General features: G+C 41.9%; 1 protein-coding gene across 1 annotated transcript in view; it reads right to left on the bottom strand.

Annotated features, from left to right (window-relative positions):
• The window catches only part of LOC144680093 (neural-cadherin), a 298432-nt gene extending 284444 nt beyond the window's left edge, over positions 1-13988 (bottom strand). The window contains exon 1 of the mRNA XM_078541239.1: positions 12904-13988. Coding sequence (XP_078397365.1) covers positions 12904-13912 — 1009 coding nt within the window. The 5' untranslated portion in view covers positions 13913-13988. The remainder of the gene's footprint in view (positions 1-12903) is intronic.
• Between the last annotated feature and the right edge of the window lie 8506 nt (positions 13989-22494).

Here is a 22494-nt window from a genome sequence, read left to right as displayed (position 1 = left end):
AATCATTTCCAAGATCCCTTTCAAGGCTAATCCTGTCGCGGGCCGGATTTCAATTCATTCCATTGGGAATTAAAAGCGTTTTTGTGTGTTTGAAAGATAACTGCATACAGCAACCTGTAACCAAGTTTGTGTTTTTTTTTTCGTTTATCCTCTACGCGATGTCACTAAACAACTCAGTAATTCTCTCCTGGGGCAGGATTTGCTAACCGGACCATGAGAAAATGCTAATATTTAGTTGGTGATTAAAAGCCAACAGGATGATTTAATCTGAAGTGTGTCTGTTCGCTTGCATTATGTTTGTGAATTCAGCCGAGTGTTTGGAAATCTGTGGTGGATGGAGATGAAATAACAGCGGCAAAGCCAAAACAAGAGAGGAAAAGCGCACTCCTTCGTAATAGTAATGTTAAAAAAAAATCTATTTGGAGACTAGGCTTGCGAAACATTCATGAAGAACAATCTGATAGGTATTTTCATCAGGAAAAGTGGGAATCGACCAGCAGTTCTGAAATGAGTGCAAAGTAAATTTGTTTAATTTTGTCAACACAGATTCTCCGTGCACTTGGCTCCTGTGTTCAATGTCTGAACACCACGCTTTATAATTCTTGTTGCCCCTCCTCCCCAATAAAACTCGGATTAAGAAAATCTCGCAATCTGCTTTAATTAAGTGGGGATCTACATCTTTCTTCCTGGCCAGTTGGCAATCTAAAATATACCCCAAGGCACCCCATCACACTGATTTTTTTTAAGCAAAAGCAAATACATTGATAACGGGGAGGACGAGCAAAGAGTACGGAAGTTACAGCAAACAAAATTTGACACCCAGCCACTGAATAGCACTAGGGGCCGATTGCCGAAGGTTTAGTCACAGAGATACGTCTTAAGAAGTGACTTAAAGGAGGGAAGAGAATAGCTTAAAAAAGGAGACACGTCGAAGCATTTCGTCTTGCACTCATCAGGACACTTGGCAAGAATACCAATATAATGGGAAAACAACAATTTATACTGTGTGTGAAGAGTGCCCAACCAGCCAGCGCTTGCAAAACCCAAAACACTGTCCAACATTAGATGTGATTCTGCGATTGGACATTTGCTAAATAATCCTCAGTGTGCTAAGAATTACACTGACAACCAATTTAAGATTGTCTTTTGGGCTCGCAGTGTGGCACATTTGCGTGTACTGGAAGCTACATAGATTAATACACAGGGCCCTGTTCTTTGCAGACAAAAAGAACATATACACCCATTGCACCTGTTTCAGCTAAATGAAATAAGTGACATCCATTCGCTGACTCATTCCTCAGGGCAATGCCTTGACTAATCAGGGTCAAGCTGCCTGGTTTAAATTTCAAACAATGCTTGGCAGTTAACTGTCAGTCATCATCACCAGGGCATTTTCCATGGCAACACCTCTACCGATCAGAGTCCATTTGCAACCAATCAGCAACCTCTTCACATACAATATAAATTGTTGTTTTCCCCTTATATTGATATTCTTGGCAAGTGTCCTGATAAGTGCAAGATGAAAAGCTTCAACATGTTTCTTTTTTCAGCACTACTCAAGTTGTGTACCAAATGACTAAAGAGAATAGCAATGTCAAAGAGGTTTGGGAAGGACTTCCGAGTTTAGGGTATTGGCAACTGAAGGCATTGCTACCAATGATCAAAATTGGGGATGTTCAAGAGGCCAAAATTGGAGGAGCACACATATCTGAGGGTTGTGGGACTCGAGGAGATTGCAGAGATAGGGAGGGGTGAGCCCTGGAGGATTTCAAATACAAGGATGAGAATTTTAAAATCAAGGTGTTACCTGACTGGGAGCCAATGTAGGTTGAGGAGCACAGGGGTAATGAGTGAATGGGGCTTGGTTTGAATGAGCACATGGGCAGCAATGTTTTGGATGATGCCAGCTGTGGCTCAGTTGATAGCACTCTCTGAGTCAGAAGAATGTGGTTCAAGTCTCACTCCAGGACTTGAGCACAAACTTCTACACTGACACTCTGAGTGAGTCGACATTGTTAAAAGTGCAGTCTTTCAGATGAGATATTAATAAACCGAGGACTTCTCAGTTGATGTAAAAGATGTCATGGCACTATTTCAAAGAAGGGAAGGGGAGTTATTCCTGGTATCCTGGCCAATATTTATCCCTCAATTGACATCACAAAGTCTGGTCATTATCACATTGCTGATTGTGGGGACTAGCTGAGTGCAAAATGGCTGCAAGTTTTTTTACATTGCGACAGTGACCATATTCAAAAGTACTTAATTGGCAATAAAATGCCTTGGGATGTCCGGTGATGATGAAAGGCACTAGATAAATGCAAGTCTTTCTTTTCCCAAGTTTACAGCCAGGAGTGCATTGGAATAATCAAGTCTAGAAGTAACAAAGACCTGGATGAGAGTTTCAGTAACAGATGAGCTGAGGCAGGGGTTGGATTGAGCAATATTGCAGAGGTGGAAATAGGCAGTCTTGTTGATAATGCACAATTGTGGTTGGAAGCTCATTTCAAGGTCAAGCATAACGCCAAGTTAGTGAACAATCTGTTTTAGCTTCAGTTTCTAGGGAGAGGGATGGAGCTAGGGAAAGGAGTTTGTGGCCGTGACCAATGTTTAGTTGGAGAGCACACAGATATACAAGCGTTCTGATGAAACGTCATCTCAACCTGAAATGTCAACTCTGTTTCTCTTCACAGATGCTGTCTGACCTGCTGAGCATTTGCAGCACTTTTTTTATTTTATAAAAATATTAAGAATCACTATAGCATTTTGTTTACAAAGGGAAGGGATTAAGTCAAGTTGGAATAGGAAATGTGAACAGTTTAGATAATATTTTACAGAGATGGTGATGAATATATAGAACAGACTGACCGTGAAGTAATGGAGTTAGACAATTTCAGTAAATTCAACAATAAACTGAATATTGCCTTGGCAGAGAAATGGATTAAGTGGTATGACAGCTTAATATTTCTTAATACATAAATATTATAACCTAGTTCTAAACCTTCAAACCATTATGGTTTATCTTACAAACCCATGAGGTTTCAAGTAACAATACAAGTCTGCTTATTTTACTTTAAGTTAGCAAGGTGAAAAACAAAAAAATGTTGATTAGTTTAGAGCGGGTGAATCCTGTCATTCCAATGATACCAAAATACCAGCAAGAGAAAATAGATGTTTGGTTAGAACAAGAAAACCTGAATATAATGTGTGCATAATACAGCGAGTAAGAGTTCCTCTTCCTCCATTTTCATGAATACCGTATGTCAACTAAGTGATTAGTAAGCATTACTATCGAAGATCATTGAATAGAAAAGAAAGATACTATAGGAAATACTAAACCTTATTTACTTCATGTTGTCATGTTTTGCCACACTTTTGTGTCACCTTTTTCCAATATAAATTTTGATGTCCACATTTATAATGGGTGCTACCTATGTAAACTTGTCATTCTGTAAAATACTCTCCTACCACTGACGGCACTTTAGCGCCTTTTTTTATTTCCCATGCTACACAGCCATAACAAAAAAGAATAATATTAATATAACATCAAAGTATCATAAAAATCTGGATAAAACATAGATCTTTAAAATAGAAAAGGAATTATAATCATGCCTTACATTATAACAATGGCTACACCTGAATTTTACTTAAATTGGTTGTAAAGTGATTTGATACATCCTGGGGTCATGAAAGGTACTGTATAACTGCAAGCTCTTTCTTTATCTGTGTGCCAGGATCCAATTCTCCCTCGATGTCTAACCCAACATCATCGGAAGACTATACTTCGTCATGATTCCCTGTGTGTAACACCACAGAAGATCAACTAGTATATGATTAAATAGTGGTCTCACTATAGGGATACAAAGTTCATTTCACAATGAAGAGCTGTTAACAAAACCAAATGAATTGGACAGCAATGAATTATAGAGATATTCCTCAGTGGGATCAATTTTTCACTAATGTGTATTCTGTTTATGCACAACTGTGTGGGTAGATTAGCTTGAAGTGAGATAATTAAAGTTTCTTTTCATTAAGTTTTAAGACCTGAATATTGTACATAGTGCTAGATCCAGAAGAATGTAAGAAATGGGAACAGGAGCAGGCTATTCTGCCCTTCAAGCCTGCTCCAGCATTCCAAAAGATAATGGTTAATCTACCTCAACTCCACCTTCCTGCAATGTTCCCTTATCCCTAGATTCCCTTAGTATCCAAAAATCTATCAATCTCTGAATTGAGTATACTCAACAACTGAGTAACCACAGCCCTCTTAGATAGAGAATTCAAAAAGTTTACAATCCTCTGAGTGAAGGAAATTCTCATCTTAGTCCAAAAATAGTCAACCTCTTATTCTGATACAATGAGCTCCTAGATTTAGACTCCCTAGCCAGGGAAACATTCTCTCAGCATCTACCCTGTCAATTCCCTTAAGAATTTTCTACGTTTCAATGAGATCATCTCACATTTTTCCAAACTCAAAGAAATATAGGCTTAGTCTACTCAAGCTCCCTGCATAGGACAATTCCCTTTCCCAGGAATTAGTCAAGTGAACATTTGTTGAACTGCCTCTATAACAAGTTTATTCTTCCTTAGTTAATGAGACCAAAATTGTACAGCAGTACTCCAGGCATAGTCTCAACAAGGCCATATACAATTGCAGTAACACTTCTTTACTCTTATATGGAGCAATTCCGAAGATGTGGCTGCAGGATGACAATGATTGGGTCCTTAATATTGAAGGGTACATGACATTCAGGAAGAATATGAAGCTAGGTAAAGGTGGAGGGGTAGCACTGTTAATCAAAGAGGGCATTGGTGCAATAGTTAGAAATGACCTTGGCTCAGGAACTCAGGATGTAGAATCGGTTTGGGTGGAGATGAGGAACAGTAGGGGAACAAAGTCATTAGTGGGAGTGGTCTACAGGCCCCCTGACAGTAGCCAGAGTGTAGGACAAAGTGTTCAAGGGAAAATATTGTGTATTTGTGATAAAAGGACAGCAATAATCATGGGTGATTTTAATCTACACATAAACTGGAAAAATCAGATTGGCAGTAGTAGCCTGGATGAGTTCTTAGAATGCTTTTGAGGTAGTTTCTTAGAGCAGTATGTTCTGGAACCAACCACAGAACAGGTTATATTAGATTTAGTATTGTGTAACATGACAGAATTAATTAATGGCCTCAGAGTAAAGGCACCCCTAGGTAGCAGCAACCACAATATGATTGAATTTTACATCCAGTTTGAAAGGGAGGAGAGTGTGTCTTAAACTTAAATAAGGACAATTATGTGGGGATGAAAGCTGAGCCAGTTGAAGTGAACTGGGAAACTAGGCTAGAGGATAGATCAATAGAGAAGCAGTGGCAGACATTTCAGGGGATATTTCAGAGTATTCAGAATTAGTACATCCCTACTATAAAGAAAAATTATAAGGGGTGGACCCAACATCCGTGGTTAACTAAAGATGTTAAGGAAAGCATCAAACTTAAGGAAAAAGCATACAACTCCGCAAAGATGAGTGGCAGAAAAGATGATTGGACAGAGTATAAAGAACGGCAGAGAATGACTAAAAGATTAATCAGGAGAAAGAAATTAGAGTACGAGAGGAAGCTAGCTAGAAATGTAAAAACAGATAGCAAGAGTTTCTACAGATACCTAAAAAGGAAAAGAATAAGTAAAGAGAGTGACAGTGGGGAGTTAATAGTAGATAATAAGGAAATGGCAGAAGAAATGAACAAATATTATGCTTCTGTGTTCACTACAGAGGATACAAAAAACGTTCCGATAAAAGCTGCAAATTAGGAGGTAAATGGGAGAGAGGAACTTGGTAAAATTGAAATCACTAGGGAAATGATACTGAGCAAATTGATGGAGCTGCAGGCTGGCAAGTCTCCGGGTCCTGATGGACTACATCTTAGGGCCTTAAAAGAGGTGGCTAATGAGGTAGTTGATGCGCTGGTGTTAATTTTCCAAAATTCTCTAGATTCTGGAAGGTTACATCAGATTGGAAAGTAGCAAATATTCAAGAAGGGAGGGAGGCAGAAAACAGGAAACTATAGGCCAGTTATCTTGATGTCTGTCATGGGGAAGTTATTAGAGTCGATTATTAAGGAGGTTATAGCTGGGCACCTAGAAGCGCTCAAGACAATTAGGAAGAGTCAGCATGGTTTTGTGAAAGGAAAATCATGTTAAACCAATTTATTGGAGTTTTTTGAAGGAGTAACATGCACAGTGGATAAAGGGGACTCTGTAGACGAACTGTACTTGGATTTCCAGAAGGCATTTGATAAGGTGCCACATCAAAGATTATTACAGAAAATAAAAGTGCTTGGTGTAGGGGGTAACATATTAGCATGAATAGAAGATTGGCTGGCTGGCAGAAAGCAGAGAGGATGCATAAATGGATCTTTTTCTGATTGGCAGGATGTGACGAGTGGCATCCCACAGGGGTCTGTACTGTGGCCTCAACTTTTTACGATTTACATCAACGACTTAGATGAGGGGAGTGAAGACATTGTAGCTAAATTTGCAGATGACACAAAGATAGGTAGGAAAGTATGTTGTGAAGAGGACATGAGGAAGTTGCAGATGAATATAGATAGGATGAGTGAATGGGCAAAGATCTGGCAAATGTGGGAAAATGTGAAGTTGTTCACTTTGGCAGTAAGAACAAAAAAGCAGAGTACCACTTAAGTGGAGAATGGCTGCATAATTCTGAGGTGCAGAGGGATCTAGGTGTTCCAGTGGATGAGTCACATAAAGTTAGTATGCAGGTACAGCAAGTAATTAAGAAGGCTAATAGAATGCTATCCTTTATTACGAGAGGGATTGAACATAAAAGTAAGGATATAATGCTTCAGCTTTACAGGGCATTGGTGAGACCGCAGTGTGCAGTTTTGGTCTCCTTATTTAAGGAAGGATGTAAATGCATTGGAGGAGGTTTACCAGATTGATGCCTGGAATGAATGGGCTGTCTTATGAGGAAAGGTTGGACAGACTGGGCTTGTTTCCACTGGAGTTTAGAAGAGTGAGGGATGATTTGATTGAAGTATATAAGATCCTGAACGGCCTCAACAAGGTGGACGTCAAAAGGATGTTTCCTTTTGTGAGTCCAGAACTAGGGGGCACCGTTTTAAAAATGGGCGTTGCCCTTTTAGGACAGAGATGAGGAGAAATTTTTTTCTCACAGAGGGTTGTGCAACTTTGGAACTCTCTGCCTCAGTAGGTGGTGGAGGCGGGAGTCATTGAATATTTTTAAGGCAGAGGTAGATATATTCTTGTTAGGCAAGGGAATCAAAGGTTATTGGGGTTAGATGGGAATGAGGAAATCGAAACACAAGAAGATCAGCCATGATCTTATTGAATGGCGGAGCAAGCTCGAGGGGCCAAATGGTCTACCCCTGTTACTATTTCTTATGTTCTTATACACCAATCATTTTGTAATAAAAGCTAACATATGATTTGCTATACTAATTACTTGCTGTACCTGCATGTTAAATTTGTGATTTGTGTACAAGTACACCCAGGTCCCTTTGAATACAAATGTTTGTCAGTCTCTTAAATATTCTACCTTTTTATTTTTCCTTTCAAAATGCATTAACTTCATGTTTCACCACATTAAATGTCATCTGCCAAATTCTTTCCCATTCATTTGCAACTATGTCCCCTTTCATCACTTACTTTCCCAGTAGCTTTGTTTCATCAGCAAATTAGGATGCATTATACTTGGTCCCCTTATCTAAGTCATCAATATAGATTGAAAAGCAATGGTCAAGCAATGTCTTGATTTTAAAATTCACTTCCTTGTTTTCAAATGCCTCAATGGCCTCGTCCCTCCCTACCCCTGTATTCTCCTCCAGCCCTACAACCCTCTGAGATATCTGTGCTCATCTAATTCAGGCGTCTTGAGCATATCCAACTTGAATCGCTCCACTTTGGTGCTGTGCCTTCAGTTGCCTAAGCTCTAAAATCTGGAATTCCTTCCCTACATTGCTCCACCTCTCTATTTTGCTTTCTTCCTCTAAGACACCCCTTAAAGCTTATCTCTTTGATCAAGCTTTTGATCATCTGACCTAATATCTTTATGTGGCTCAGTGTCATATTTTGTTTTATAATGCTCCTGTGAAGTGTCTTGGGACATTTTATGTTGTTAAAGGCACTTTATAAATGTAAGTTGTTGATTTAAATAGCTGAGGCCCAAGCACTGATCCTCAAGGTAGCCCATTCTGAAAATGACCTGTTTATTCCTAATCTATTTTCTGCCTGTTAGCCAATCCTCAATCCAAATTAACATATTACCCCCAATTACATAAGCCCTAATTGTGTGGAATAAAACCCTAACTTTGTGGTCAGGGGACAGTTTGCCATTGCAATGAAACGTCACAGAAAAGCTTAAAGGTTGCCAAATCAGGTAGCTTGTCATTGTAAAAAACACCTACAGACTTCAGCATTGGTCCCATCTACTACTGAGTAGTGTATTCAAAAAATCCTAGGTGCTTATAATAATCTCCATTAATATGTTCAATCAATATGAATTCATTATTTCAGTACACAAAGTTCTGCGATTAAACATTACTAAAACAGTTGATATGATATATAATTTAGAACAATGTACAATGAAGCCATACTATAGTATATCATTAACACCTTTTCACCTTATTTTTCAAATCCAAAAATTAATTCCTGAAAATCAGACATGGAAGTTACAACACTCTTCACCTTCATCAACCCCACCCCACTCCCCCAACTCTCAGGGTGTTCAAAACACTTTATAGCCAAATAAGCACTTTACTTTTGGTATTACAGGAAACACGACAGTCAGTTTTCACACAGAAGTTTCACCAACAGCAATGGGATAATGACTGAATAATCTGTTTTTTAGTGATGTTGATTGAGGGATGCATATTGGCCAGTAAACCAAGGGTAACTTCCTGCTCTTTTTGAAATAGTCCCTTGGGATACTTTATGTTCACCTGAATGGGCAGATGGGCCTTGGTTTAATGTCTCATCCAAAATGCAGCACCTCTAACAGTGCACAGTGGAATGAACACACCACCTTCTGATTCAGAGGCAAGAGTGCTACCAACCAAACCACAGCTGACGCCCAGACTGACTTACACGCAGCTAAGATATGATTCTGCAGGGGCCAAGCATCAATGAGTATCTCATTCAAATTATCATTCTTTATTTGTGTACATTGATACTGACTGTCAGCAGGCTACTTTAACCCTGGAGGCAATGCACATGTCTGATGTCCACATATGCTGAAATTATAGAATAGTAATTAGGAGTGTAAAAACAAATTAACATAGAAACATAGAAAATAGGAGCAGGAGTAGGCCATTCGGCCCTTCGAGCCTGCTCCGCCATTCATTATGATCATGGCTGATCATCCAACTCAATAGCCTGCTCCCACTTTCTCCCCATACCCTTTGATCCCTTTCGCCCCAAGAGCTATATCTAACTCCTTCTTGAAAACATACAATGTTTTGGTCTCAACTACTTTCTGTGGTAACGAATTCCACAGGCTCACCACTCTCTGGGTGAAGAAATTTCTCCTCATCTCAGTCCTAAATGGTCTACCCCATATCCTCAGACTGTGACCCCTGGTTCTGGACTCCCCCACCATCGGGAACATCCTTCCTGCATCTACCCTGTCTAGTCCTGTTAGAATTTTTATAAGTTTCTATGAGATCCCCCCCTCATTCTTCTGAACTCCAGCGAATATAATCCTAATCGATTCAATCTCTCCTCATATGTCAGTCCCGCCATCCCAAGAATCAGTCGGGTAAACCTTCGCTGCACTCCCTCTATAGCAAGTTCATCCTTCCTCAGATAAGGAGACCAAAACTACACACAATATTCCAGGTGTGGTCTCACCAAGGCCCTGTACAATTGCAGCAAGACATCCCTGCTCCTGTACTTGAATCCTCTGGCTATGAAGGCCAACATACCATTTGCTTTCTTTACCGTCGGCTGCACCTGCATGCTTATCTTCAGCGACTGATGTACAAGGACACCCATGTCTCGTTGCACATTCCCCTTTCCCAATTTATAGCCATTCAGATAATAATCTGCCTTCCTGTTTTGGCTAACCTCACATTTATTCACATTATACTGCATCTGCCATGCATTTGCCCACTCACTCAGCTTGTCCAAATCACACTGAAGCATCTCTGCATCCTCCTCACAGCTCACCCTCCTACCCAGCTTTGTGTCATCTGCAAATTTGGAGATATTACATTTAATTCCCTCATCTAAATCATTAATATATATTGTGAATAACTGGGGTCCCAGCACTGATCCCTGCGGTACCCCACTAGTCACTGCCTGCCATTCGGAAAAAGACCCGTTTATTTCAACTCTTTGTTTCCTGTCTGCCAACCAGTTTTCTATCCATCTCAATACACTACCCCCAATCCCATGTGCTTTAATTTTACACACCAATCTCTTATGAGGGACTTTGTCGAAAGCCTTCTGAAAGTCCAAATGAACTACATCCACTGGCTCCCCCTCATCAACTCTACCAGTTACATCCTCGAAAAATTTCAGTAGATTTGTCAAGCATGATTTCCCTTTCATAAATCCATGCTGACTCTGTCCGATTCTGCCACTGTTTTCCACGTGCTCAGCTATTAAATCTTTTATAATGGCCTCTAGAATTTTCCCCACTACCGACATCAGGCTGACTGGTCTATAATTCCCTGTTCTCTCTCTGCCTCCCTTTTTAAATAGTGGGGTTACATTAGCTACCTTCCAATCTGTAGGAACTGTTCCAGAGTCTATAGAATCTCAGAAGATGACAACCAGTGTGTCCACTATTTCTAGGGCTACTTCCTTAAGTACTCTGGGATGTAGACTATCAGGCCCCGGAGATTTATCGGCCTTCAATCCCATCAATTTCTCCAACACCATTTCCCTGCTAATACTGATTTCTTTCAGTTTCTCCCTCTCACTAAACCCTGTGTTCCCCGACATTTCTGGTATGTTATTAGTGTCCTCCTTTGTGAAGACAGAATTGGAAGACCTGCATTCCTTTAGTGCCTTTCATGACCACCAAAATGCTTTACAGCCAGTGAAGTGCTTTTTGATGTATAGTCACTGTTGTAGGAAATGTGGCAGCTAACTTGTGCACAGCCAATTCCCACAAACAGCAATGTGATAATGACCAGATCATCTGTTTTTTGTGGTGCTGATTGAAGGATAAATATTGGCCAGGACTCTGGGGATAAGTCCCCTGCTCATCTTCGTAATAGTGCCATGGGATCTTTTACATCCAGCTGAGAGGGCAGACGGCACCTGGGTTTAACTTCTCATCCAAAAGATGGCACCTTCAACAGTGCAGCACACCTTCAGTTACCAGAGTGTTGGCCTTAAACACACAACCTCTGGCTCAAACTGAACCTCTGGCTTCTAACTGAACTGCAGCTAACACTCAAGAGCTGAGAGCCTGACTAATCCTCCCCCTGACCCACCTCACTACTTTTCCTTGCTCAGGGGTGCTGAGACCATTCATAGGAACATAAGAAATAAGAGCAGGAGCCCCTCGAACCTGTTCTGCCATTCAATTGGATCATGGCTGATCCCCTACCTCAAAGCCATTTCCCCACTCCCTATATCCCTTAATGTCTTTAATATCTAGGAATTGATCAATCTCAGTCCTGAACATGCCCAATGACTGAGCCTCCATGGCCATCTGGGGTAGAGAATTCCACAAAATTCTCCTCATCCAGTCCTAAATGGCCTGCCCTGTATTCTGAGATTGTGTCCCCTGGTTCTAGACCACCCCCGCCCTCCCCCCTCCGCCCCCCCCCCCCCCCCCCCCCACCACCCCCACTCCAGTATCCACCTTGTCGAGCCCTGTAAGAATTTTATATGTTTCAATGAGATCACCTCTTCTCCTTTTCTCCTTTCACAGCTGCACAGGGCAGTAAATGAAACTGAAGCTTCCTGGTCTGTTTGATTCATTACCACAGGTCAATGCCATTAACCTCCAATCTCTAGAGTAGACTCGAATCAAAAAAATCATCGAGTTGATGCAATTTTTTTTTTTATCACTCTGACAAAAAGGAGCAGTGAAACTGCAGCTTACGCTTAATGAACTAAGGCTGATTGAGATTTTTAATAGTGGTATCATACCACCTGGAGGAGGCAGTGTCACACTGCTCCGTCTTACATCAGTAGAATTGTTACTCAGTGTATAGATACATGTTGAGGCTTTTCTGATGGTCTTTTAACGCATTTTTAATTCATGGTTAGAAAAGAGAAAATGGGATAGTCAGATTTTTTAAACTTTGCCCATCAACCTGCAACTGTAGTGACATTTTTCAAGTTCTGCTTTATCCAATTGGAATATGCGGGGATGTACAGTCAAATTGCCAGATTTCTACATTCACTTTTATCTAAATATGTTACAATCTCTGTCTCTTGCCCAACTCCAGTTGCAACTATCTTCTAAATGGAGATTTAAATTCTCTGGGCTGGCAATAATTTCATAACTAAATCACAAAATATGTGTGGCTATTGAACTAATTTAGTCCAACTCAGAAATTACATTCTTTCAACTGTCTAGGTCCCATGTACTGAATTCCTCCGCCTCCCAATTCCCCTTTGAAACCCTGCTTAGAACCCATCTGAGCAAGTATTTGGTTACCCCCTCCTTTTGGCTGAGGGTCTAGCTTTTCTCAGGCCTCGGCGAAATAACTTGGGGCGTTCGCTAAATAAATGCAAGCGATACTTGTTGGACTGGAATATCAAAACACCTCCCAACAATGAGGGAGAGATCGCGGCAACGCATCGGCACTAGGGTAAAGCTCACAAGACTGGAGTGTGACACAAAAAAAACTACCAATTTCAAAATAATTGATCACTCAGGTATTGGGCAATAAATAAAAGAGGAGAATGTGGCTTACCTTTCTGATTGTTAACTTTGACAGTTATCTGGATGGTGGATTTGCCGCGAAGTCTCTTTGATAAATACACTTTGCCGGAGTCCCTCTCGATCTGAACCGGGGCATCGGCCGGGGCGATCACTTCAAACTGTCGCCGCTCAAACTTCCAGTCGGGCACTGTGTAAATGACATTGCCGACCTTGTCCTCTTCAGGCACAGTCACCGAGTAAAACATCTCATCGGGCACGGAGCGAGCTTCTCGCCCGCCACCGGGAAGCCCCGCACTCCTGGGCTTGACATTGAGCAGCACTGTCAGGGGCTCGCTGAGCTGGGCGCTCGCCCCTCTATCCTGGCCGTAAATTGACAGTTTGAGGGGCTCCATCTCCATTAGAGAGTCCACAAGCAGGATTTGCCCGGTCCCCGGAACCACGAAAAGCTGAGGGATCTGCGGGAAGGAGCGATAGATGATCTCAGCATTCCTCCCTTCATCTCTGTCCGTGGCGGTGACACGGGCGATCTCTGATCCCACAGGAGTCATCTCGTCCAGCTCCAGCCTCAGGACTTGCTCTGGGCTGAACACCGGCCTGTTGTCGTTCACATCGCCGACTCTCACTTTCACCAGCGCTGAGGTGCACTTTGAGCTGTCAGGGCAGCCAGGGGCCGGCGAGAAGCAGCTCAGCTTCAGCAGGTAGCCAGCTCTCACCTCCCGGTCCAAAGGTGCTGCCGTTCTGAGCAGGACGTTGCCACCGGCGTGGTAGAGGCGGAAAAGCGAGTTCCCGTCCCCGCCGAGCTCAAACCGCAGCCTGGCCCCGGCGGGCTGTACAGGGCAGAGCCTGCGGCCAGGGAGGCTGAGGCCGGCCACTTGGCTGCCGGGCAGAGTGTTTTCAGGGACCTGGCCGTAAAACACCGGCGTGGGGCCAGAGGAGCCCGAGTCCCTCACAGCTACAGAGAGAAGCCACAGAGAGTGCCAGAGGAAGACAGGGCCTGGGAGACAGGATGGGATAGCAGGCAGGAGGTGCATGGCTGTCATCCCAGAGGTTGCAAACTGATGCAGAAATGAAGCTGGGACAGTTAGTCAAACAACCTTGAGGCAGTGATTTCGCCAATTTACCATGAAATAATCTCGAAAACTAAAGGCTGGCTGTTTTAAGATTGAGAAAAGCTCCTTCTCTCTTTTTTTTTGGAATCAAAGGTTTCGGCAGCTCCTGTTTAAAGCTCCCCGATCCCAGGCATGTTGCTGACACAGGAGCTTTACTGAAAGCACCAGACTTCGACCCGCTCCAACTTTCATTCAATCAGCGACAACCCCGCCCCTACCGTGCCCACTCCCGGCTTCAGCCAATCAGAGCGCAGCGCGGGGCGCCGTGGGCCACGCCCACTTGGAAACTCCTCCAATCAGAGGACTGGTGCAGAAGGCGGGGTCCCTACCCCTCGCCCGGAGTTTTTCCCGGTTGAAAGTGACATGGTCCAGAGTGAATTCTACAGTCAGGGAGGCTGCAGGATTTCTGTTGTCCTCGCTGGTTACAGCCTCTTAATATACAGACTGTCGAATTTTTGGACAACCCATGTTATTTTTAAAATCGGATTTGCAACAGCTTAAATTATGAAATAAAATTAATATGTATGTTATATATTAGAGATGCAATTATGTTCTTAATTATTTTATTTATAATTTAAAAAACAGGGTCTATGGATAAACATAATTAAGCAAAGAGTAGAGTTGCCAGCAATTCAACGAAATGACCGTTGTGCCTACAATGGTCACAGAATCCCATTAAATTCATGGAAACAATTGTATTGAGTAGGTTACCTCCAAAGCCATCTGGATTGGTCACTACAATAGAGGTAGAATATTCCTACAATGGTGATTGCTCATATTAGCTGGCTACTAATCTGAAAAGAGTCCAGCTACCATTACCAGTAACGTTAACGTTTTGTAAAGGTCGGTAATGAGCAGCAAGCTGAGCACAGCATTTGAGACAGACTTGAGCAGCTTTGACCAAGATGTCCAACAGTTAGTGTTTGCCATGGTATCTCAGAATTCTAGACTTTGTCCGAAGGTAATTTGCATTTAATTTAATTAATTATACAAATAAAATCAAAATAATTTTCAGCGAATGCAATTTCAAGTTTCGAAGACTAACGATGTCTTTGTTGAAAAGTGCAACCCTGTAATGCAATCTCCTGCAAGGACCGAATGGTGTTTCTTGCGTTCCTTATCACCTTATTCTGACAAAATAATTAATGCCTCCCTTTGGTGACCAAAAGACCTCCATTCATAGGAGGAAGTAAGAGAGGGGAGAAAAACAGCGTTTACCATTTTAGGAGGGGAATGTCTAGTCTCACGATCTAGTCTCCTTGCACTTAACTGAAAGTCCGAGCTATCACATCGATTTGCTGTGCTCTGCCGGAAGCCGGTATCCTCCAACCTAAAGTGAAAACAGAAAATGCTGGAAAAACTCAGTAGATCTGACAGCATCTGTGGAGAGAGAAACAGAGTTAACGTTTTCAAACCGTATAACCCTTCTTCAGAGCTGAAGGAGACTCGAAACTTAACTCTGTTTCTCTCTCCACAGATGCTGTCAGACCTGCTGAGTTTTTCCAGCATTTTCTATTTTTATTTCAGTTTTCCAGCATCCGCAGTATTTTGCTTTTACCCTCAAGCCTAATACCGAAACAATTTCCGAAGAGCTGGCAAAGTCCCTTTCTCATTTTTTTTTAGAAAAAAAGACAAAACGTTTACCCGTCAGCTGAAATAATCTTGAGTTACACGAACTGTGATATTCTGTTTTTGCATTGCATGCTACTTTGGTAATGGATGAAAAAGAATAGCTGTTGCAAATCGTATTTGTGAAGCGTCAAAATTGCACTCGGAACACCCTGTCTCTAAAATAACAAACACGACCAACCTATTGAAATGCTATAGGTTTGCAAGAACATTTGTCATAACAATCTTACCACAAACGTCCCATTAAAAGTAGAGAATTTTATGAAGGTATCAATTTATCTACCTACATTTCTCCTTAGTGTGTTTATATTGCGGATTGCAAATATCTAAATAACGGGTCACTACGGCAGTTAAATATACATTACAATACATTACAATTTTATTAAATTGCAGCAGGTAAATCCAAGCGATATTTCTTTTCCCCGTTGAACTGAAAAATGGATAACTGAACTAGAGGTCAATAATCTAATTTCAAAGAGTAAAACCTAATGTGATTTTGATGATATGCAAAACGAATAATATAACTTGAGGTTCGCTTACTAGGTACGTTAGAATCATAGAAATGTTACAGCACAGAAGGGGGTCTCTCTGTCCATGCCAGCTCTCTGTATGAGCAATTCAGCTGGTCTAACTCCCCTGCCTTTTCCATTGTACCCCTGCAAATCTATTCTCTTCAGATAATTATCCAATCCCCTTTTGAAAGGCATGAATCTGCCTCCACCACAATCATGGGACACTGGCACCAGTACTGGGGAAAGTGGGAGCTGTACCATTGGGATGGTCTTCATCTGAACTACACTCTGGCAAGTCATATGACTAAGGAGTAACGAGGGCTTTAAACTAAAGAGTGTGAGTGGGGATCATGTGAGGGAGATGAGGCAAATCAAAGGGTAACAACAAGGTGCTAGAGCAGGGTAACAATTTGGGTAAACATAACCAGAGTGGGGCAGGAAGGGAGAGAGGGTACAAACTTAACAGTGCACCAGTAGTTAAGGCCAGAGATTGCATAAATGGTAAAAAGACAGGGTTAAATGCTCTGTATCTGAATGCATGCAGCATTCATAACAAAACAGGTGAATTGTTGGCACAGATAGAAATTAATATGCATGACCCAATAACCATCACAGAGACATGTTATCAGGGTGACCAAGGCTGGGAACAGAATACTGCAGGACATTTGACATTTTGAGAAGATAGGAAGCTAGGAAATGGTGGTGGGGTAGCTCTGTTAATTAAGGATTTCATTAGTGCAGCTCAAAAGATCAAGATGTAGAATCAGTTTGTGGAGAGACAGGAAATAGGAAAGATAAGAGGCCTGCTAACAGTTACACTGTAGGACAGTGTATATCAGAAGAAATAAATGGGGTGTGTAAGAAAGGAACTGCAATAATCATGGGCAACTTTAATCTACATGTATCAGAGAATCACACAGTGCAGAAGAGGCCCTTTGGCCCATCGAGTCTGCACCGACACATGAGAAACATCTGACCTACCTACCTAATCCCATTTACCAGCACTTGGCCCATAGCCTTGAATGTTATAACGTGCCAAGTGCTCATCCAGGTACTTTTTAAAGGATGCGAGGCAACCCGCCTTCACCACCCTCCCAGGCAGAGCATTCCGGACCATCATCACCCTCTGGTTAAGAAAATTTTTCCTCACATCCTCCCTAAACCTCCTGCCCCTCACCTTGAACTTATGTCCCCTTGTGACTGACCCTTCCACTAAGGGGAACAGCTGCTCCCTATCCACCCTGTCCATGCCCCTCATAATCTTGTACACCTCGATCAGGTCGCCACTCAGTCTTCTCTGCTCCAACGAAAACAACCCAAGTCTATCCAACCTCTCTTCATAACTTAAATGTTTCATCCCAGGCAACATCCTGGTGAATCTCCTCTGCACACCCTCCAGTGCAATCACATCCTTCCTATAATGTGATGACCAGAACTGCACACAGTACTCCAGCTGTGGCCTCACCAAGGTTCTATACAACTCCAACATGACCTTCCTACTTTTGTAATCTATGCCTCGATTGATAAAGGCAAGTGCCCCATATGCCTTTTTCACCACCCCATTAACACGTCCCTCCGCCTTCAAAGATCTATGGACACACGTGCCAAGGTCCCTTTGTTCCTCAGAACTTCCTAGTGTCATGCCGTTCATTGAATACTTCCTTGTCAAACTACTCCTTCCAAAGTGTATCACCTCACACTTTTCAGGGTTAAATGTAGATTGGATGAATCAGATTGGCAAATATATCCTGGAAAATTAGCTCACAGAGTGTATGCAGGACAATTTCTTAGAGCAGTACACCCTAGAGCCAACCAGGAAGCAGGCTATTCTAGACCTGCTAATGAGCAATGAGACAGGATTAATCAATAACCTCATGGTAAAGGAGCCTTTAGGTAACAGCGATCATAAAATGATAGAATTTCATGTTCAGTTTGAAGGGGTGAAGTGTGGGTCTAAGACAAGTGTCTTAAACCTGAATAAAGGTCATTATAAGGGTATGAAAGCAGAGCCACCTAAAGTGAACAGGGGAACTAGGTTAAAAGATAGGACAGTAGAGATGCAGTGGCAGACTTTTAGGGAGATAGTCAATAACTCTCAGAAAATATATATCCCAATATGAAGAAAGAGTCTTTCAGAAGGATGCATCATTCATGACTGAATAAAGAAGCTAAGGATTGCATCAAGTTGAAAGAAATACTGTACAAATCTGCAAAGATTAGTGGTAGGTCAGGGGATTGATCAGATTTTAAGAACCAGCAAAGAATGACTAAAAAGAAGACATGGAAAGTTGAGTATGAGAGAAAGCTAGCTGTAATATAAAAACGAATAGTAATAATTCCTACAAGTATTTAAGTAGGAAAAGAATAACTAAAGCTAGTGTTGGTCCTCTAGGTGGTGTGCCTGGGGAATTAATAATGGAAAACAAGGAAATAGCAGAGATATTGAACAGATATTTTGTGTCTGTCTCACTGTAGAAGACTTAGAAAACTTCCCAAAGGTACTTTAAAATCAAAAGGTGATCAGGAGGGAGGAACTTAAAACAATCACCATCACTAGGGAAAAGATGTTGGGAAAACAATTAGATCTAAAGGCTGACAAGTCCCCAAGGCCAGATGGCCTAAATCCTAGAATTTTAAAAGAAGTGGCTGCAGAGATTGTAAATGCATTGGTTTTAATCTTCCAAAATTCCTTAGATTCTGGAAGGGTTCCAGTGGATTGGAAAATAGCTAATGTAACGCATTTATTCAAGGAAGGAGGGAGGCAGAAAGCAGGAAACTACAGGCCAGTTAGCCTAATACCTGTCATAGGGGAATTGCTAAAACCCATTATTAAGGAGGTTATAGCAGGATACTTAGAAAATGATAATGTGATCAGGCTGAGTCAACATGGCGTTGCAAAAGGGAAATTGTGTTCTTAGAGTTTTTTAAGGAAGTGACAGCAAGGTGGATAAAGGGGAACCGATAGATGTGGTGTACTTGAATTTCCAAAAGGCATTTGATAAGGTGCCACACCAAAGGCTACTGCACAAGACAAGAGAACAAGGTGTAGGGGGTAACATATTAGCATAGATAAAGGATTATTTAACTAACAAGAAACAGAGTAGTGGAGTGCCACAGGGATCAGTGCTGCGATCTTAACTATTTACAATCTATTTCAATGATTTGGATGAAGGGACTGAATGTATGGTAGCTAAATTGGCCAATGACACTAAGATAGATAGGAAAGTAAGTTGTGAAGAGGAGGTACAGAGTCAACAAATGAATATAGACAGGTTAAAGGTGTGGGCAAAAATTTGGTAGATGGAGTATAATGTGGGAAAATGTGAACTAATCCACTTTGGCAGGAAGAATAGAAAAGCAGTATAGTATTTAAATGGGGAGAGATTGCCGAACTTGGCGCGACGGGGGATCTGGGTGCCCTGGTACATAAATCACAAAAAGTTAGTTAGCAGGTATAGCAAGTAATTGGAAAGACAAATGGAATGTTGGTGTTTATTGCAAGGGGAATGGAATATAAAAGCAGAGAAGTTGTACTGCAGCTGTACAAAGCTTTTGTGAGACCACATCTGGAGTACTGTGTACAGTTTTAATCTCCTTATTTGAAAAAAAGATGTAATTGCATTAGAAGCAGCTCAGAGAAGGTTTACTTGATTCATTCCTGGGATGAAGGGCTTATCCAATCAAGAAAAGTTGAACAGGTTGGAGCTATCCCATTGGAGTAGAGAAGAATGAGAGGTGATCTTATTGAAACACATAAGATCCTGAGGGGACTTGATAGGCTGGATACCCAGAGGATGTTTCCTAAGATCACTACCTTAGGAAACTAGAAGAGTAGAACTAAAGGACACAGTTTAAGACTAAGAGGTTTTCTTTCTTTAATAGTGCTGTTTACATTTGCAGTTTTCCAATCTGCTGGGACATTTCCAGAATCTAAGGAATTTTGGAAGGTTACAGCCAACGCATTCACTATCTCTGCAGTCACCTCTTTTAAGACCCTGGCATGTAGGTCATCAGGTCCAGGGGACTGGTCAGCCTTTAGTTCCATTAGTTTTCCTTGTACCTTTCTCTAGCGATTGTGATTATTTTAAGTTCCTACCTCCTTGCTTTTCTACTCTTCTTGGGAGGCTTTTTGTGTATTCCACTGTGGAGACAGATACAAAATATTTGTTCAAAGTCTCTGTCATTTCCTATTTTCCATTATTAATTCCTCAGCCTCTAGGGAACCAACATTCACCGTCGCTACTGCTTTCCTTTTTATATACTTGTAGAAGCTTTTACTGTCTGTTTTTATATTTCTTACTAGTTTCTCTCACACTGCAATTTCTCCCTTTTTTACTATCTTTTTCATCATCCTTTGCTGGTTTCTAAAATTTTCCCAATCTTCTGGGCTGCCACTAATCTTTGCAGCATTGCACCTTTCTTTCAATTTGAAACCATCTTTTATTTTATTCTTTGATTGGATGTAAGCATCGCTAGCAAGGCTAGCATTTATTGCACATCCCTAATTGTGTTTGAACTGAGTGGCTTGCTAGGCCATGGTAGAGGGAACAAAGAAAAGTACAGCACAGGAACTTTGGCCCTCCAAGCATGCGCCGATCATATTGCCTGTCAAACTAAAACATTTTGCACTTCCGGGGTCCGTTTCCCTCTATTCCCACCCTTTTCATGTATTTGTCAAGCTGCCTCTTAAACACCACTATCGTACCTGCTTCCACCACCTCCTCTGGCAGCAAATTCCAGACACTCACTACCCTCTGCATAAAAAACTTGCCCCGCACATCTCCTCTAAAGTTTTCTCCTCTCACCTTAAATCTATGTCCCCTAGTAATTGATTCTTCCATCCTGGGAAAAAGCTTCTGATTATCTACTCTGTCCATGCCACTCATAATTTTGTAAACATCTATCAAGTCGCCCCTCAATCTCCGTTACTCTAGTGAGAACAATCCGAGTTTCTCCAACCTCTCCTCATAGCTAATAACCTCCAGACCAGGCAGCATCCTGGTAAACCTCCTCTGCACCCTCTCCAAAACCTCCATATCCTTCTGGTATTTTGGCGACCAGAATTGCACGCAATATTCCAAGTGTGGCCTAACCAAGGTTCTATACAGCTGCAGCATGACATCCCAGCTTTTATACTCAATACCCTTGCTGATGAAGGCAAGCATGCCATATGCCTTCCTGACTACCTTATCCACCTGCGTTGCCACTTTCAGTGACCTGTGGACCTGTACACCCAGATCCCTTTGCCCGTCGATGCACTTAAGGGTTCTGCCATTTACTGTATAATTCCTACCTGTATTAGACCTTCCAAAATGCATCACCTCACATTTGCCCGGATTGAACTCCATCTGCCATTTCTCTACCCAAGTCTCCAACCAATCTATATCCCATTGTATCCTTTGACAATCCTCTTCACTATCTGCAACTCCACCAACCTTAGTGTTGTCTGCAAACTTACTAATTAGCCCAGTTACATTTTCCTCCAGATCATTTACGTATACTACAAACAGCAAAGGTCCCAGCACCGATCCCTGCGGAACACCACTAGTCACAGCTCTCCATTCAGAAAAGCACCCTTCCACTGCTACCCTCTGTCTTCTATGACCAAGCCAATTCTGTATCCATCTCATCCAGCTCTCCTCTGATCCTGTGTGACTTTAACTTCTGTACCAGTCTGCCATGAGGGACCTTGTCAAATGCCTTACTGAAATCCATATAGATAACATCCACTACCCTTCCATCGTCGATCATCTTTGTCACTTCCTCGAAAAACTCGATCAAGTTAGTGAGACATGACATCCCCTTCACAAAACCATGCTGCCTCTCACTAATATGCCCATTTGCTTCCAAATGGTAGTAAATCCTGTCACGAAGAATCTTCTCCAATAATTTCCCTACCACTGACGTAAAGCTCACCGGCCTGTAATTTCCTGGATTATCCCTGCTATCCTTCTTAAACAATGGAACAACATTGGCCATTCTCCAGTCCTCTGGGACCTCACCCATAGCCAGTGAGGATACAAATATTTCTGACAAGGCCTCAGCAATCTCCTCCCTTGCCTCTCTCAGTACTTTGAGATAGATCCCATCTGGCCCTGGGGACTTATCCACCTTAATATTCTTCAAGACACCTAACACCTCCTCTTTTTTGATCTCAACATGATCCAGGCTATCTACACACTCTTCCCTAGACAAATCGACCGCTAAATCCTTCTCTTTGGTGAATACTGATGAGAAGTATTCATTTAGTATCTCTCCCATTTCTTCTGGCTCCACACACAGATTCCCACCTCTGTCCCTGAGTGGGCCTACCCTTTCCCTGGCTACCCTCTTGCTTTTTACATATGTATAAAAGGCCTTGGGATTTTCCTT

This window comes from Cetorhinus maximus, chromosome 4 (assembly GCF_964194155.1).
Source record: "Cetorhinus maximus chromosome 4, sCetMax3.hap1.1, whole genome shotgun sequence".
Classification (NCBI taxonomy): Eukaryota; Metazoa; Chordata; class Chondrichthyes; order Lamniformes; family Cetorhinidae; genus Cetorhinus; species Cetorhinus maximus.
Note: the sequence above shows the minus strand (reverse complement) of the source record. Positions and strands in the feature narration are given on the sequence as shown.